General features: G+C 38.0%; 1 protein-coding gene across 3 annotated transcripts in view; it reads left to right on the top strand.

Annotated features, from left to right (window-relative positions):
• Nucleotides 1-18,750, top strand: part of PRKD1 (protein kinase D1) — a 317,603-nt gene that overhangs the window by 221,288 nt on the left and 77,565 nt on the right. For all 3 annotated transcript variants that reach the window (XM_045900646.3, XM_064570895.1, XM_064570894.1), the window contains exons 3-4: nucleotides 16,262-16,393; nucleotides 17,601-17,761. In XM_045900646.3, the coding sequence (XP_045756602.1) occupies nucleotides 16,262-16,393; nucleotides 17,601-17,761 (293 nt within the window). The remainder of the gene's footprint in view (nucleotides 1-16,261; nucleotides 16,394-17,600; nucleotides 17,762-18,750) is intronic.

Genomic DNA, 18,750 nt, shown 5'->3' with positions numbered 1-18,750 from the left:
ACGTAACTGCTTTCCTCTCTTTTTTTTTTCTTCCTCAGTTTCCAGCAGGCTGCACTCTGCCCCTTCACTCCCTCTTGCAAAGGTCTCTAACTGACCTGATGTGAAAAAGTCTGGAGGTGTTTTCTCAGGCCACACAATTCACCCTTCTCCAAAGGCTTTCTTCCTCCCTCATCTGTGACAGAGTAGCTCCTGGGTCCCCCTGCCCTCTAACAACCCCTCACCTGGTTATTTCTTAGCCCTCAAGCCTCAAATCTTAACTCTTTGCTCTACTTCTTCTCAAAGGTTCGTGTAGTCTCTACTGGACTGATGTAGGTTTTATACTTAAATCTTTCATTCTCTCAACTATGGGTCTAAAACATGGGCTTTCCCTTCAAACCTTCCTTTCTTTCCTTTTTTTTTTTTTTAAGTAGTGGTGCCATTGTTTTGTTTCATCCATGCAAAAACAAGCCAAACATAAAAACAACTCCAAAAATAAACAAGTGGAGTCCTATTTGTCTTCCCATTCTTCCATAGGTTGTCCCTTTCTTCTGTTTTCCCACTGCTTCTTTCCTAGCTTAAGGCCCCCTGGGTTCTTGTTGCTTTCTCAAGTGTCTCTGTACTTTCTGTGTTTTCCCTTTATATGCTCTAAACATGAGTGAACTCATCTCACCAAAACCCTTTTCTACATACTTCACCTAGCTGGAGACGGGATCACAAGGCAGTTTCCAAGGTAATGGTAGTTTTCTTCATTTGGATAGAAAGTACGATGGCTGTTTGTTATTATTCTTTTTTTTTTTTTTTTAAAGATTTTATTTATTTATTTGAGAGAGAATGAGAGACAGAGAGCATGAGAGGGAGGAAGGTCAGAGGGAGAAGCAGACTCCCCGCCGAGCAGGGAGCCCGATGCGGGACTCGATCCCGGGACTCTAGGATCATGACCTGAGCCGAAGGCAGTCGCCCAACCAACTGAGCCACCCAGGCGCCCTGTTATTATTCTTTAACCTACTCATATGTTCTACATGCTCTTTTGTATATGTGATACTTTTAACTAAAATAAATTCCAGTCATTTTTTAAAAAAGACTTTAAAGGATGTCTTACTGCATTCTAGAGCCTCAACTTGAGATACCAAAATTGGCCATCAGCTGATCCCAGATAAACTGCCCACTGTCTTTCCCACTTCTTGACTATAATGACCTTCCCATCCGATCATGTTGATTCCTTCAGTACTCCAAACTTCCCACATTTATTTCCTCTTCTGAACCTTATTCCCACCGTGTTTCTATCTGAGAAATTCTGTTTCTTCTTCAATCCAAGATTTATACTTTCCTTCATCTTTTATAGCATATCGTTCTGTGCAGTCTCCCTTCTCCTTCCCAGGAACTCTTCCTGACCTTTACAATCTCCCAATCCATATTTGGTTACATACTGTGTTATAGCCTACTTGGCCTATTTTGTTTGTTTTTTAGTATATTTACCATCTTTCTTCAGCTAGAATATAAAATCCTAGTGGAATGACCATGAATCTTTTTGCTATTTTCTTTTAAATATGTTGGAAGAGGCTATATTTGTTTGGTTTAATCATGTCAAGTGTAGAAATAATCCAGAGAGTGTTATTGTAAATGTGGAGTGAGCCGAGAAATGTTGAAGGCCAGATACAATCTTTGAGTGCCAAGAACAATGGCCTTTGAAAAGACTTCAAAGCTCTACTAAATGTAATAATCCTACAGGCAAAATCACCTTTTGGAATATTTTGCTCAGAATCACTTGTGCTAATATTATGTTTATAGCACCCTTTAGGAAGATGGGCTAAAATTGACACGTTACATGTTGAATCTATTCTTTGCTTATTATCAAATCAATTTTCTTCCATTAAAATTTTCACTTTTAGGGTTTATTTTCATAAGCTTTTTAGATAAATGTGGCACATGGCTTGGTTTCTGGGTTTTTTCTTTATCATTTTCATCTCAGAAAATTACTGAAAAAGAGTCCAGGAAAATGATTGCACTCTCTCCTGCCATATGGCCTTCTGATAACATGCAGCATTTAATAATGGCTGGAGCTTTTAAATTACCTAAAGCTGGAAGTTGATGTACAAACTGTCCTCTGTTTTTAATGTTTATTTTAATGCTTACTTGTTATCATTTCAAATAATATTTTATGATTTAAGGTAAGGATTATCATGTTAAATGTATGCTAATCATGTTGTGATTCAAGTATTCATGGTTTATTAATTTAAATCTGCACATATATGTTAAAATCCATTATCTTCATCAGAGATACAATTAAAATCAATTGAGTACTGAAATATATTTTAATAGTAAGATTTATTCACTGTCATATGATTTGGCTTGTAATAATGCATTAAAATATTCTCTTTACTCTCTGGTATATGCACTCACACACACATACACACACTTTTTGTTAGAAAAAAATTACAATTTGTTTGAGATATATCAACTTTCTCCCCGCCCACTCAAAAAAAGAGCATTGTGTAGACAATTTGGGTGGAATTTCTATCAAATACCTAAGCACAAACTATTTCAGAACACATAAAAGTTGAACATCTTGTCTAATAACTAACCCAAACCTAGCAAAATTTTAATACTGAAACCTGGAAAAGACACCATAAGAAGGAAAAGGAAGTGCAATGGATTGAATGTTTATGTACCTGAACTTCATTTGAAGTCCTAACCCCCGAAGTGATTGGTATTAGGAGGTGATTAGGTCATGAGGGTAGATCCTCATGAATAGGATTAGTGCCCTTATAAAAGGTACCACAGAGAGCTCTATCACCCCTTCTGCCATCTACAATTAGTGACAGGAAAGACCTCCATCTGTGAACCAGGAAACAGACTCACCAGACACTCAATATGCTGCCGCCTTGATCTTGGACTTCCCAGCCCCCAGAACTGTTGTTTGTAAGCTATCCAGTCTGTAATATTTTGTTACAGCAGCCCAAGCCGACTAAGAAAGGAAACTAAGACAGGAAGAATAGACTGTGTCCACTAATGGAATGATTAATGTTTTTAAACACTTACCATTCACTAGGCACTATGATAAGCCTTTTTCAGAGGTATAGAAAAGTTAAGCAATTTGCCAGGAAGCCCCCAGTTACTTAGGAGTAAAATTGTACCTAAAACCCAGGAATATCTGAAATCAGAACCTACATGCAATTAATGAAATATTTTTGCTTTCTGGATACAAAAGCCCTAAATAAAGTGTTGAGAAAAATAGAATCTGTAAGAATACAAAAGAATAATACAAAATAACCAAGTAAGTTATTCTAGGAATAAAAAGTTGATTTGACATTATTAGTCAATTTTTATAATCTTTCATGAATCTTAATAAGAAGTAGTTAACTTAAATCAATAACATCATTTTTAATAAGAATATGCAAGGCACAGTCCAATTAAGGTTAAGAAGAAAAGAGCTATCTTTCCTAGTTCAGGAAATTCTTAGCAAATGGAATAACACTACAAAAAGAAATGAAGTAGGAATATTGGAAAGGAACAGGCAAAGTGATACTAAATTTGCAGTGGATATGATAACTTGGAAAATCCATATGTAGGTCTGGATTCAGGATGATCTAAATTATTCTCCAGGACTTTCCTCACTAAAGTGTCTATGCGTTTTCGCCTAATTTGTCCACATTCAAAACCTGAATTACTATTGCAGTTATCACTCTCATATTACAGATGTGGTCACCGAGACCTGCAGAATCAGGAATCATGGCCAGGCTCAGACACCTCGTAAGTGGTGAAGCTGGCTTTCAAACCAGGCAGTCTTGCTCCAGAATGGCCTTTCTAACCTGTTACACTGCATTGAATAACGCAGTCCTTTCTGCCTCCATGTTATCTACATGCCCAGCACAGAGTGAACTCTGCCATTACTCAAGATAATCACAAGAGAATATTCCCCTAGACTAGGAAAGGAGCTGCTATCCGTATTTCAAGGATTGCAGATATAATTTGAAAACTACTTTGTTCCCCTCCCTCTCAGTGCTGGTATATCTCCCTGGAAAAAAACATTACTACCTAAAACTGCAACAGGAAACATCAAATTTACGTAAAAATTTACCTCTATCTTTTTTTAAACATTTTTTTTCCTATGCTATTTATCCTCTGTTGTCCTGAAATCACTAGATAGCTTGTTTAGAATTTATTTGCTGATAAAATTAACCCTTTGTTGCTTTAAGTAATAATGACATTGGGATTTGCAATTTAAAACGGGAGAGAAAGTGGAATTAAATGCTAAAATTCAGATATGACTGTAATAGTACTATATGAGACTAAAATGTATATTGAATGAGTAAATGAACAAAGTTACAGTAATAATTCACTTACCATACACATGCAGAGCATTTTGATATTCAAAACATGAATGTTGTTGCACAAAATTAATTAAAGCTTGTCCAAACATAGTTAATTTTAGATTAAAAATCATAAACTGCAATTACTTGTGGTGTTTTCTAAAAATTGGTAATGATGATCTCCCAAAATATTTTCTTGAGTAAGACCAAAGTTTGTGATCTCATTTACAAAGATGGAATGTGATGTAAGATCCTAAAATAAGTATAGACAGACCTGTATATGAGTTATGTCCCCAAACACATTAATTTGTAAATTAAATATTTAGAACAAGAATGATTTTGTAACTGAAAGAATATCATAAATGGAGATAATAGTTCCAAACTAATGTACCAAAGCCCACTGAACCTACAATGTACCCACAATGAACTAGGTTTCATGTACTTATTTACCATCTACATTAGATTCTTTTTTTTTTTTTCAAGATTTTATTTATTTATTTGACAGAGAGACAGCGAGAGGGAACACAAGCAGGGGGAGTGGGAGAGGGAGAAGCAGGCTTCCCGCCGAGCAGGGAACCCGATGCGGGGCTCGATCCCAGAACCCTGGGATCATGACCTGAGCCGAAGGCAGACGGCTTAACAACTGAGCCACCCAGGCGCCTCCCATCTACATTAGATTCTTTGATCAACTGTCTTTCAAACCTATTCTTTTGGTTCTTTCCTTAATATTGTTGAGAGTTTTTAACATAGTCTAGATACAAGTCCTTTATCGAAATGTATTTTGCAAATACTTTCTCCCAGATTGTAGCTTGTCTCTTTATTTTAAGAGATCTTTTGAAGACCAGAAGTTTTTAATTTTGATAAAGTCTACCAATTTTTAAAAATTAATTAAAGTGTTGGTTGTATCTAAGAAATCTTTTTTTTTTTAATTTTTTTTTTAAAGATTTTATTTATTTATTTGAGAGAGAGAATGAGAGAGAGCACATGAGAGGGGGGAGGGTCAGAGGGAGAAGCAGACTCCCTGCCGAGCAGGAAGCCCGATGCGGGACTCGATCCCAGGACTCCGGGATCATGACCTGAGCTGAAGGCAGTCGCTTAACCAACTGAGCCATCCAGGAGCCCTGAGAAATCTTTTTTTTAGCCCAAGGTCATAAACATTTTCTCTAAGGTTGTCTTCTAGAAGTTTTACAGTTTAGGTTTTATGTTTAAGTCTATGATCTATTTTGAGTTTATTTTTTGCTGATGACATAAAAACATAAGATTATTATAAATCTACATATGCATATATATTTGAGAAAATGTCTACTATATTTTACCATATTTTGTGTACTACCACAGTATAGTGCCAAATATAATACTGTTATTTTAAAATATTTTCTCATTAAGATGATTGTGAAACTGTTATTTGAGTTTATTATTCTACCCATTTCAAAAGATGAGGTAAATGAGGTACAGAGAGATCCTACAGCTTATAAGTGGTAGGTGGAAACAGCGGTGAAGCCACCTTATCTCCTCCCAAAGTCATATGCTGTCCAGTGTTGTAAAAAAGAAATTGTTTTCAACAGTAAACATGTTTCAGCCCATGTTATGGATGTCCTGGACTGATCACAAACATTCCTTTCCGCCTCTGCCTTCCCCCTGGAACCTGGGCTCTGGACCCTATATCCCTACCACCCTCAATCTCAAAATGACCGTATGCCCTAATGCCCTGGTAGATGGATAAACTGATGGTCTGTTGAAAGGATTCACCTGGAGAGTTGGTCAGCAGGCTGTAGTGTATCAACCACACGGACTACAACTCAGCCATAAACAGGAGTGAACTACAGATTCACATAGAACATGCATGAATTTCAAATGCATTATGCTGACAGAAGCTATACTCAAAAGGCTACATTTATATGACATTTTGAAAAAGGGACAGAAAATACATCAGTGGTTGTCAGGGGAGGGTGCCAGGGGTGAGGAGGGGATTGTCTACACAGTGGCACAGGGGAATTTGGGAGGAGTTGATAAAATTGGCGCGTATCTCGATTATGGTGTTAGTTACATAATGACATGTTTATCAAAATTGTGCACAAAAAAGCGTGGATGTTACTTAATGTAAATTGCACCTCAGTGCACCTGACTAAAAAGCATCAACTCAGATTTTCAATGGGTAAAGCTCTTATTCTGGTGAGCTAGCGTAGACCAATGAAATCAATGAGCCTGGTTCTTCAGAAAGAATGCAGGGAGCTCCTCAGCAGCACATCCCCTTCCCTTGGTCCCCTGAGCGGCAGCCAGAACTTTTCCCGTGTGCAGCAAGCCCTGGATTCAGTTTAGCCCGCACTGAACTCTTGCTTCTTCTGCAGTGGGAATACCCAGCAGATTTCACAGCTTTTAAGGGTTCTGTTGTTTGTGAATCAAAAGTAAGCATCTGTTTTTATGAAAGGTACAGTGAGACTTCAGCTTGAAGCAAAGCATCTAGGACCTCAGTCTGGTGTCTCTGTGTGCAGATGTCCTTGACAACAGTGATGCCATTTGTTGCCAGAAACCCTGCTGCCTATCAGAGCATTTCCCATAGTACTGTACCTAGCCTTATCTACCAGCTTTTTGTAAGTATCTAAAGGGCGGTTTGCATGTGGGTGTTCCTCATGTAAATGAGGTCATTATCCTTTTAAAGGTATAACATTTCCTGTATGCTCCGGAACTTTCTAAGAAACAGACTTGACCTTTCTTTCCCTCATTCAGGGTGCCTGCAGAGCCTGCACTCATTAGCTAGAATTTGACTCCATGACATTTTTACTTAATTTTCTTTTTCCTCTATGTTGGACACATGGGGCAACCATTTATGTTCTTTCTTGACCTGAGATGCTCTCTAATCTCTTTCCAGCTGTGGCATTTGTCATTCAGTCACATCAGGATACAGTGACCCTTCTTTCCCCACAGCAATTCCCAACTGTTAATTGATTCATCTTAGAGAAGGAACTAGACACCGTCCTATGGGCTTAGCTTCATTTAATTAGTGTTAACCAGAACAGTAGATAGAAAAGCAATTTCCTCTGGAGTGGAAACATATTCTTTATAAGGTAATGGAGGGAACAAACGGTAGTAGTTTTTAAAGCCCTTGGTTTTTTTAAGTGCTATGGATTGGTAATAGATTTAAAAGCAGTATTGCCTTCCATTAATATTGATGGTGACAATAATAATTATAAATAATATTAATAATAACTGGGATTCAAACCCAGGTCTTTCGGATTACAAAGCCCGCACTGTTAATCTAAATTATGCCAAGACGTTTTTGTGATAACCACTGCTGGAACTGTGCTGGTTACTTTGTGTCTTCCTCACGTCCCAGTCAAGTGAGCTTTACTAAGCGAGTTTTGTAGACAGGGAGACTGAGGTTTAGAGAGGTGGACTGTGACTTACCCAAGGTCACTCACTTGCTATGACCAGGATTAGTAGCCAGGTCTGCTCTGACGCTGTGTCCATGGTTTTCATCACTATGACACCAGGCTTCCTTTACAGTAATAAGGAACTAGCAAGGACATCTCTGAAAAGCACTGCTAGACACTTTTTAAAATGTGATCCAAGTTATGGTTTTGATGGGCTTTGCTTTTAAACTTCAAATACTGTATTTAGAGATTGCTGGGATTTCGTAAAATATAGAACCTGGGATCTGCAGACAAGCATATGAGTTTTGAAGGCATTGCTTTATTTATTCAGTCATGGTTGAATCATATTAATTGATCATTAATATGTGCATATAAAGTGAGAGAAGGTGTGATCTCTATCCTCCAGCAATCTGTTATCTCAGATGTGAACAGATAAAGGAGTAAGGAAGGGGATTGCTATATAGAGTGATACATTTTATAACACAGGTGTGCCCAGGAGCTTATGAGAACAGAGAAGAGGACAGTTTACATCAGGTGGGGGCGGTCGTATCACAAAAGGCTTCCCAGAGCAGGTGATACTGAGCTGAGTTTGGGGATGAGTAGAGTTAGCTTCCTGGGGTTACCACATGCTAAACAAAGCAAAGGTTTGGGTGAAAGACAGGGAAGCCTACGTCAGTAGTGGTTGGAGCACACTGGGAGGCATTGCTGCCTCTAAAGCAGCTGTTCTGCAAGAACCAGAGTTCAGTTGCCTGGGAGGGAAACAAAGGGTCGGTCACTGAGGCACTAACTCTAACTCTGCTGGTTCAGGAACAGATCGTCAGCCGCTTCCTGAGCAGGGTTGTAGCCCTGCCATCAAACACTCCTACTGTCTTGCTGCTTGCTTCTGGTTAAACAGAGAGGAAAAAAAAGAAGAAGGATTTATTTTTTTCTGAGCAAGAATGCATATATGCAGACTTTCCCAATTTTCATAACGGAACATAGGCCTTGTCACCTGCATGTCTGGTGTCTGACAATGCATAGGGGGCTCTCCTTGTATGTTAGGAGTTACATTCTGAATACCTGAAAATGTTAATATAACTAGCTTTCTGTGACCTAGCTTTATATAATTATCATAAATCTATTGTAACCATGCTTAAAAAAAGAGACTATCATTATGACCCTTTGGCAAGTCAACCAGTAGTGCCTACTACATGAGCATCTTCATGAACTTTACCATTCATTTTCTTCCATCACTGTTAAGACTTATGAGCTCCCCTTACTTTCTACAGTCACGTTTCTTTTATAGATTTGATGAGCGTTCACTTCTGTTTTGTTCAGGTTGGTGTGTTATTTGAACTTTTTATTCATCAGGTATAACATACATAATACATATATAGGTGTGTATGTATATATACGTACATATATAACCTAGGAAGTTTCCTATGTTTCCTTATTTCCTATAGTATAGGACTATCTCCTGTAATATAGAAAATAATATAAAATCGATTTTATAAGTTATAAATAAGTTATAAATCATTTGTAATTTATAAATATTATATAAAAATATATTTCCTATAGATTAGGAAATAAGATTCTAAGTTATATTTTCCACCATGTAGCTAATTGTTAATCATTTGGTTAGATGTTTTCCTGCTGTACTGATTTACGATATTCCCTCTGTCATATTTTAAATTCATACATAGAGTGGATTATTGTGCTATCAAGGCCTTTTTTTTAACTTTTGTCTTACAGCCAGCACATTTTCAAAATATCATAGTTTTATAGAATATTCTGATAAAAACTAGGGCTGAATTTCTTCTTTACTCTGCTTTTAAACTTTTATGTTTGTATCAGAATATTTTCTGTTTTTCATACAGAAGGCCTTCAGAATAATTTCATTAGGCCCAATAAGATTTTGTTAGAATATTCTGTAAGAATATTGCAGTAGATGTTTTCTTAAGATTAAGGCTGAATTTTGAGCCCTTGTGTATAATTTCTTATGGCTTATTTAAAATAGTTCAGTTAAAGCCCTTAGATAATCTTTGTTCATCTACTCTATTTTCTTCTCAAATATATTTGTTCTTCTAATTTTTTGTTTTTTGAAAATAGTCCTCTTCCCCTAGAAAAGATAGGGAAAGAATTACAACTGAAAAATTCAGCTTTTTCTATTTTGTTGCATTAAGCTGTGTTTTTTGTTTTTGTTTTTGTTTTTGTTTTTTTTTGATGGTTCAGGACTGTCTCGGCTTCATCCTTTCCACATATCACATGGCTGCAAGGTCTTTTGTTCTATTTCAGGCTTTTTCAAAGCTTCGGCTTTTTCTTTCCATCAGTCTTCTTGGGGTGGCTCTTACTGGCCAGAACCGCCATTTGCCTTCACCGGACTCTGCTGCCCCTTCTGTAGCTCATGCATTTTACTTTTCAGTATGAGCTTGTCAGAGAGTTCCCTGGGAGGTTACGTCAGTTTCTCTAGCTCCCACCCCTTTTTCTTCCTAATTAGGATAACTTGTTATTGTGCTATCAATCTGGCTTGAGAGACCATTCCTCCTGGAGCCATGTTTTTTTAAGGGTCTCTGGCCATGGACTTATAAAATATTTTCCCAGAACTTTCTGAACTGCCTAATCAACATATCTAAATGCATTTTATGGTTTTTTTTTTTCTCTTGGCTGCTATAACCTCTGGGATATTCATAGCCTCCCAAGTTCCCATCATTGCACCTCGCTAACATTTTTCTGGTCAGATATGAGTCAAAAATGGAAATTCCAATCTCATTTCTTCAAAGGGAGAATCTGGTACAAACATGGCTTGGAGTGACTGAGACAAATGAAGAAGCAGAAAGAAATGACCAGCCTTAGGATGTCCATGTAGATATGTGTGTATGGGGGGCAGAGGTAGTACAGACATATGCAAACTTAATTTTATAGGTACTGTCAAATATGTGGGCCACAATAGCATAGAAATGATCTGTTGTCAAACTTCACGTGCCTGCCGCATGGACAGTTGGGAGTCCCTTTGCTAACTGTCCTGACAGTGCACCAAAGATGAAATGTCAAGAACTCACAGTAATTATAATTATAAAGAAATATGTAGCTAATCCTATAAATTGTCTATACTTAAATAAAATCGGACTATATAAAAATGTTCCCTCTTCATCCCATTGTCTACTTTTCAAAATACAATGCACTTCATCCTTCGGTTCTGTTCAGTGTCTGTCCTTGAGGAAGCTCTCCCTGACAGATCCAGGCAGTTTTAGTCACCCTTTTCTGTTTCCATTTCTGCATTTTCTGTTATGATTATTATGGGTCTGTCATCCTCACTTCGATTTTGAACCCTCAATAACAGGTACCGTTTCCTTGTCATTTTTCTTTTTCAAACATATACTACATTACTTAGTGGGTTGTAGATAACGTCAGTAAAACTAGCATTAGTCAACTACATACTTGAAGATATTAGGATCACTTGGCCTCTGCGAGCTAATTTATGAAAGATGTGGACCATGTCGAAGTTACAGAGGAGTGTTTGAGTCTCAGTATATAAAAAAAAATCTTTCTACTAATTTGAGATATTCACAAATGCAATAAACTGATTTGTGAGGAGTCATCATTCCACCAATGGAAGCTCTCAAGGAACCGAGGATGATTTATGATATCTATTTGGGTGTCTGGATAAATGATGGGATGTTAAAGGACATAATGGTTTCTTAGCCTTAAAACTGATGAGTATGTGTATTTATGTGGGAATGGTACCCAGAAGCTATTTGCAGTATTCTGGAGGTTAAGGAAAAGGCAAATTTATCTACAATAAATCTTAACAGCTTTAAAAAACTTCATAATGTTTTGCACTTGGCCAGACTTACCAGTTGAATGTGGCAACACTGGTTATCATGTGGACAAAAAATTCCACTGGCTGTTAGTGATGCATTACCTTTGATTTTGTGACAATTTAAAAACCAGTTATTGTTACTAGCTCCTATTGGTTTGGAGGCAGAAGGATTTAAAAAAATGGAGTCCATGCAGAAAGCATATTAAAAGGATAGTTGATCACAAACAGAATTAATTTCATTCTATGGTTATTTCATGGACTCCTTTTCTGTCCAGTATCTTTTGCATCTCTGAGATAAGGATGCATGATACGAGGTTAGTGTGTTATATTTAAATGCATTTTTTAAATATCTTTTCTAGTGATTCATAAAATTAAGATACAGTTTATAATCCATAATGTTTTTAATGGTCAGAGAAATACGATAATTTGATCCAGAGCGGCTTAGAGAATTTGTATGGTTCAGGTGTGAAGACTGTCTGAATCAGGATCCTCTATTACCTAGGACAGCTTCTTAATTTCTCTGAGACTCAGTTTTCTCATTTGTAAAGTAGGGATAATAACATCTACTTCATAGACTGCTGGTGAAAAACGGAAAGAGATGATACTTGCAGTGTGTTAACCTTTTCTCTTATATCTGTCCCAAAATGCTGATACCAGAAAGAGTTAATGCTTCTCTGAAATTGCCAAAATTACCAATAAAAAAAATTACTGAAAATCTTGGAGGAGCTGACATTATTTTATTTTATTATGCAAATAATTTTGACCTCTAGAGATTATTTATTTTGCTTCAGAAGCCTCATTTCTTCTGTACTGCTAACCAAACAGTTTATTCCATTTTGTGCAACAATTCATAATGAACCTTAAAAGAACTACTGATTATTTTAGAGTTTTTGGCTCAATTACCTGTTTCAAAGGCTCAGTGACTAAGGAAAGCATGTCATTTTCTCCTCTCTTGCACACTGGTGTATAACAATAGACTTTGAATAGAACAAATCAAAGAGACACAAATACCAGTATAAGGGGCCCATTGTGCTTGGTTTGTAGCCCTGTCACATGCTTTTAATTTAGGTTGGTTGATTGATTATGACAAACTGACAGAGATAGTACATTGTTCCTCTCTTGGAGTCTCTAGACACTTTAATATTCCTACTCTCATCTGTCCATTTTGATTCCAAAACTTAAGTGAAATGGAATTACAGCATTCACTTTGTTTTCCTGTGCTAAGTGATTATCTCTGAAGTGCAATTTTGTGATTAGGCGAGATGGCATGCATACACTCAGCTAATGCTGATTTCCCCCAGGGTGCAGAACAGGTAAATTCATAATGAATGGATGTTGTGCTTTGATTTCAAATGGATGTAAAACCTCCCTGTACTTGGTAGTTTTATTTTAAAAATGTATTTAATTATTCTAAAATTAACAGGAGAATATTAAAATTGAACTTTAGAAAATGGCATTTAAACATAAGTCAAGGGTGCTAACCGCTTATGAATGTTAATCCCCTTTAAAAAGTGAAAAAACAAACTTATCTGGCATAAATGGGGTGGGGGGGTGGAGAAGGAGTGTGGTCATTGAAAATCTTCAGTTTAATTATTTATATTTTTCCTGATTAATTCAAAAATATCTGAGAGCACAGCTTAGTATTCATATTCTCAAATATTAATGTTCCTTATTTTGAAAACTACAGTAATTATTAACTAATTGGTATTATAGTATTGTCATAGTTGTTTGGTCCTGAGGGGTGACTTTTTTAGGGGGAGGGGAAAGAAGAGGCAAGGAGTTAACGATTGGCACAAAGTATTTTCTTTGATATTTTATTTTTTAAAAGATTTTATTTATTTATTTGACAGAGACACAGCGAGAGAGGGAACACAAGCAGAGGGAGAGGGAGAAGAAGCAGGCTTCCCGCTGAGCAGGGAGCCCGATGTGGGGCTCGATCCCAGGACCCTGGGACCATGACCTGAGCCGAAGGCAGCCACGTAATGACTGAGCCACCCAGGCACCCCTTCTCTGATATTATAAAAATAATTTTTTTTTTCTCTCTCCATAAGTCAGAGAGCTCAGTTTTAAAGAGAATTTACCATCCCCAAATTAGACATGTTTTGACCAAACCACAAAATTAGATGATTGGTACCCAAATCATACTCCTTTACTGATAAGCATTGACTATAATATTGTGAATCTTGAAGTGAGAAACATAATATGCAATTTTTCAACTTATTTCATTTGAAATCCTTTTTATAAAGAATATTAACGCTAGTCAGAACTTCATGGAGGCCGTGTTGGTGCATGGTTGTTGGTGGTTCTTTGATCAGCTTCTTCTTCCCACACTTAAATCTCTTAGCATAATATCTAATATATATTAAGAGCTCAATACATCCTAATTATTCTTGTTATTTTAATTATCTTTCCAACTGAGTAAAAGTCATGATTTTAATAAGTTGATTTTCAACAGTAAAGCACATTGATTTGGAATAAAGTGCTTTTATTCAAGGCTCAAAGAACAATCAACCCATTAAAATTTTCAATCTTCTATTATGGTCCAGTTGTATGTCCTGCGAACCATCAGTAATATTCTTTCTGGTTGAAGTGAGTCACTTTCCTGCATGTTCTATTATCACTTGCTCTGAGGGATGTGTTACCCTCAGAGTTGTCCTCATAAGTTTGGACACCTACCTAGCAGAGATGAATGGCCTACATCTTCAGTTTGCACTCTGTGACACCTTGTATACTTGAGTTAACAAGGTAAGCACTTCCTAAGTACACTCAGTGAGTGATTTGTTAGCCTATAGCCTGCTCTCCAAGGCAGCAATAGGAAAACTGCACATATTTATTCTCCACAGCATGGGCCTATTGGACATAACTCTTTGGGCGGAGATAGGGAAGATAAGATGTAATGCCGGTGTGATGAAAAGGACAGTGAACTGGGGGCCAGAACACCTATGGGTTGTAATTTTAGTTCTATTTAGTATCATAGGTCACATTTTGTAGTTTCTCTGAACCTTGGAAGTCATTTTATACTTACCGTGGGGTTTTTTTGTTTGTTTTTACCTATCTTTCTTGCTAGTTTGGTAAGCTCGGTAGAGAGGTCTTACCCATCATTAGATCTTTATCCCCATTTGTACCATTGACAACACTGAAGGTGCTTAACAAAGGTGTGTTGAAAAAGTAAGGCAAGAAGGCAACCAGAAGGAAGAGAGAAGCAGAATAGAACACTGTATTTAAGGCCTAAGTTCCCCTCACCCCACAAATTCTCTTTGAATAAAACCTTATGAAATCAAGTGCACATGGTCCTAACTTTAATGGAAGTGTAAACTTTTAGGGCTTGGAGAAGTTACCATCAGTCAGATCTTCTCTTTTTATGTATGAGAAACTGAGGCTCATGATGATTAGGTGAGGTGTCACTTGAGTAATGGCAAAGCTGAATCCAGCTCTTCTCCCTCCCAGCTCAGCACACTCACTCGACTGTCCTGGGTAAGCTCAACATTAGGCTATGTATGCAAATAAATCTAGAAAGTTACACCCCCTACCCATTAGAATTTTGGTAAAGTGGGTGGTCTTTTACTTTCAATTCTCTGTATCTTTCTTGACTTGAACAACAACAAAAAGCATACACTACTTTTGTAACACAACAAAAAATATCATTTTGGGGCGCCTAGGTGGCTCAGTCATTAAGTGTCTGCCTTCGGCTCGGGTCATGATCCCAGGCTTCTGGGATCGAGCCCTGCATCGGGCTCCCTGCTCAGCGGGAAGCCTGCTTCTCCCTCTCCCACTCCCCCTGCTTGTGTTCCCTCTCTTCGCTGTGTCTCTCTCTGTCAAATAAATAAATAAAATCTTTAAAAAATATATCATTTGGAAAAATATAATTTAAAAAAGTAATGAATTTCAGTACTTTGCAGGAGTACCATATAGAATAAGTAGCAATATGTGATAACAAAAAGTACCCTACATCATGAGTATAATTTGCTAAAGTGTATTTCTCAAGGAGTGGACTGGAATTCACCAGTGTGTGTATTAAGTCCCTCTTACCTATTGGTGAAGAGGCTGCTTAGTTATTTTTAGGTCATAATAAATGCTTGTTTATATTGCCTTAAGAGTTCAAACAACTCTATCTCCCAAAGAAGAGGCTGCTTAGATTTCTCATCCGTCTTCCAGTGGGGCCCTACCCTTCTCATGTAGTTCTACTGGTCATATTCAAGTATTCCATCTTCTGATCTGTCAAATTCAATCCATCAAATTTGTTTTTCATTAATATTTCTGACTGCCTTTCAGGGAAGAAAAAGCAAAATATTTTTTTTTAAAGATTTTATTTATTTATTTGAGAGAGAACACATGAAAGGGGGGAGGGTCAGAGGGAGAAGCAGACTCCCTGCCGAGCAGGGAGCCCGATGCGGGACTCGATCCAGGGACTCCAGGATCATGACCTGAGCCGAAGGCAGTTGCTTAACCAACTGAGCCACCCAGGCGCCCCGCAAAATATTTTAAAGTAACATCAGGTATTTGTAAATCTGATTGAACTATCCTTGATTCATGCTTTCTTCCACATTTTACCTATTCTCAAAGTGCCCTGAAACTTTGACTAGCAGGAAGATGGGAGAGAGGCTATGCCAAGCCACCAGTGGTAAAGTTGTGGGTGGGAAGAATGGAGTCTCACTGCTAAAGCCAAGCAGTCTTGCATCTTATCTTTCCTGACTTTGCCCAGAGAGTTATATCCATACTTGCATATTAATTATCCTGTATGCTAATTATCTAAAGATCAGAGTATCCATTTGACTTATTTTCCAATGTTACTATTTCTACAGCTTCTGCCACCTTTGAAGACTTTCAGATTCGTCCCCACGCTCTTTTTGTTCATTCATACAGAGCTCCAGCTTTCTGTGATCACTGTGGAGAAATGCTGTGGGGGTTGGTGCGTCAAGGTCTTAAATGTGAAGGTAAGGTCTTTCCTTCCCCAATCAAGTCAGTCACGTGCAGGAACATATCAACTATCTGCTTATGTTGTGCCCTCTACAATAATGTCATCTTTCCCTCAGATGTCTTCCAGCGATTTTTTTGGGTGCGTGGATTCTGTTCTGTTCATTTCGTTACATCTCCTGTCTTCAGCATATTTGCTCTGATCTGGGAAACCTGACACTCACACCATTTACATATTTTGTAGATTTGTTTCTTTTGTGTTATTTTGGCAACAAGCTAAAAATAATATTTGCTTCTTCAGTCAGGATTTGGATTAGTAGGCATTCAATAAATGTTTGTTAAAATGAGCAGAGATTTAGGAGGTTAATCAAACCATGCAAGGTCATTCAGCTGTAGAATGGCAGACTGGAGCTTGTACCTATGTGTCTTACGTGAACAATGAATAGTGGGAATATTGAAAAGAAAATGGTGCCTTCCTAATGATCTACCATGTGGAAACTACCATGTAAGGTATTTTACATATTTTCTTAACAAAGTAACGTATTCCTGGGGCGCCTGGGTGGCTCAGTCGGTTAAGCGTCTGCCTTCGGCTCAGGTCATGATCCCGGAGTCCTGGGATCGAGTCCCGCATCGGGCTCCCTGCTCCGCGGGAAGCCTGCTTCTCCCTCTCCCACTCCCCCTACTTGTGTTCCCTCTCTCACTGTGTCTCTCTCTGTCAAATAAATAAATAAAAATCTTTAAAAAAAAACAAAACAAAGTAACTTATTCCTGTTTTATAGACAGCAAAACTGAGGTATGCAAGGTCATGTGGACAAAATAATTGTCGAGCCAGGATTCAAATCGACGTAGTTCAAAAGTTGTGATGAACTGTGATTAACTTTCCCTTATGCATCCACTCGCATTAAAACTTGTAGCAGTTAAAAATGCCTCAGGTGATCTCTTTGGGTTTTTGTTGCTAGATCCCTCAGAGCCCAAGTCCATTCTATCAAAGAACATTTAAAAAAAAAAAAAAGATGACTAGAATAGTTGCTGAGCTGGTCCAATAGAATCAGAATTCAAAACCCACCCTATTTACAAAATGTGAAAAGAAATCAGAAAAAGCTCAGAGAAAATCTGAATTTCCAAATAGCCTCAAGAAACAGTACTATTTTTAAAAAGCATAATTTAATACCAGAAGAGCTTTTAATTTATGGTTGAACAAAAATCATTTTTACTTTCTCTTTCCAGGATGCGGTCTGAATTACCATAAGAGATGTGCATTTAAAATCCCCAACAATTGCAGTGGTGTAAGGAGGAGAAGGCTCTCCAACGTTTCCCTCACTGGGCTCAGCACCGTCCGCACAGTGTCTGCTGAGCTCTCTACCAGCGCCCCTGACGAGCCCCTTCTGGTACAGCCTCCTGTTTATCCATTTATCCATTTACGTGAGGAACCTGTGGGACAGTGTGGTAACAGTGTTAGCCAAGACAGTGCCCTGGGAGGGAGGACACAGCCAGGGTGTTAATGACCAGGTTTCCTCAGGGCCTATGCTGGAGATTGGTCAGTACTTCGTCAAATACCGAGCAGCTTTGCGTTTGCTTTTATCTGTGAGCTTCGTGCAATTAGAAATATGTGAGGTTTCATCGTGGTCGTAGGGCCAGAGCAGCACAAACCTAATGTGTGAATATTGCAAAACATGAGTTCGTCGAAACTTGGAAACCAGAGATAAAAGAAGTTCTCCTCTGGAGATTATTAGAGTGCTTTGTGATGTCGCTGAATATTTATTCTGGGAGAAAATTTTAAATTTGCTCTTATGAAAATAGGCAAGTCTTTAATGTCTTGGCATCACTGGCGTACATTCTGCGATATTGTCAGGGTGACGCTGATGGACAAATGCTGAGAGAAAAACAGGACTTGAATACTTTAAATATTTCCATTAGCTCTAAAATACTTATGGATATGACTTAAATAGTCTTCTTTAAGACAGTTAAATTCGGATTTTCCACACATTCAAAACCAAGTAAAAATTGTGGTAATTATGTGAATTATTTAAAATAAGAACATAGGGGCACCTGGGTGGCTCAGTCCTTAAGCGTCTGCCTTCTGCTCAGGTCATAGTGCCAGGGTCCTGGGATCGAGACCAGCATCGGGCTCCCTGCTCGGCGGGGAGTCTGCTTCTCCCTCTTCCACTCCCCCTGCTTGTGTTCCCTCTCTCGCTGTGTGTCTCTCTGTCAAATAAATAAATGAAATCTTAAAAAATAAATAAATTGATTAATTAATTAATAAAATAAGAACAAAGCGGGGCGCCTGGGTGGCTCAGTCAGTTAAGCAGCTGCCTTCGGCTCAGGTCATGATCCCAGCGTCCTGGGATCGACCCTGCATCAGGCTCCCTGCTCAGCG

Source organism: Mirounga angustirostris, unplaced genomic scaffold, assembly GCF_029215605.1.
Source record: "Mirounga angustirostris isolate CCGP_5_RB_7025 unplaced genomic scaffold, mMirAng1.0.hap1 SCAF_9, whole genome shotgun sequence".
NCBI lineage: Eukaryota > Metazoa > Chordata > Mammalia > Carnivora > Phocidae > Mirounga > Mirounga angustirostris.
Note: the sequence above shows the minus strand (reverse complement) of the source record. Positions and strands in the feature narration are given on the sequence as shown.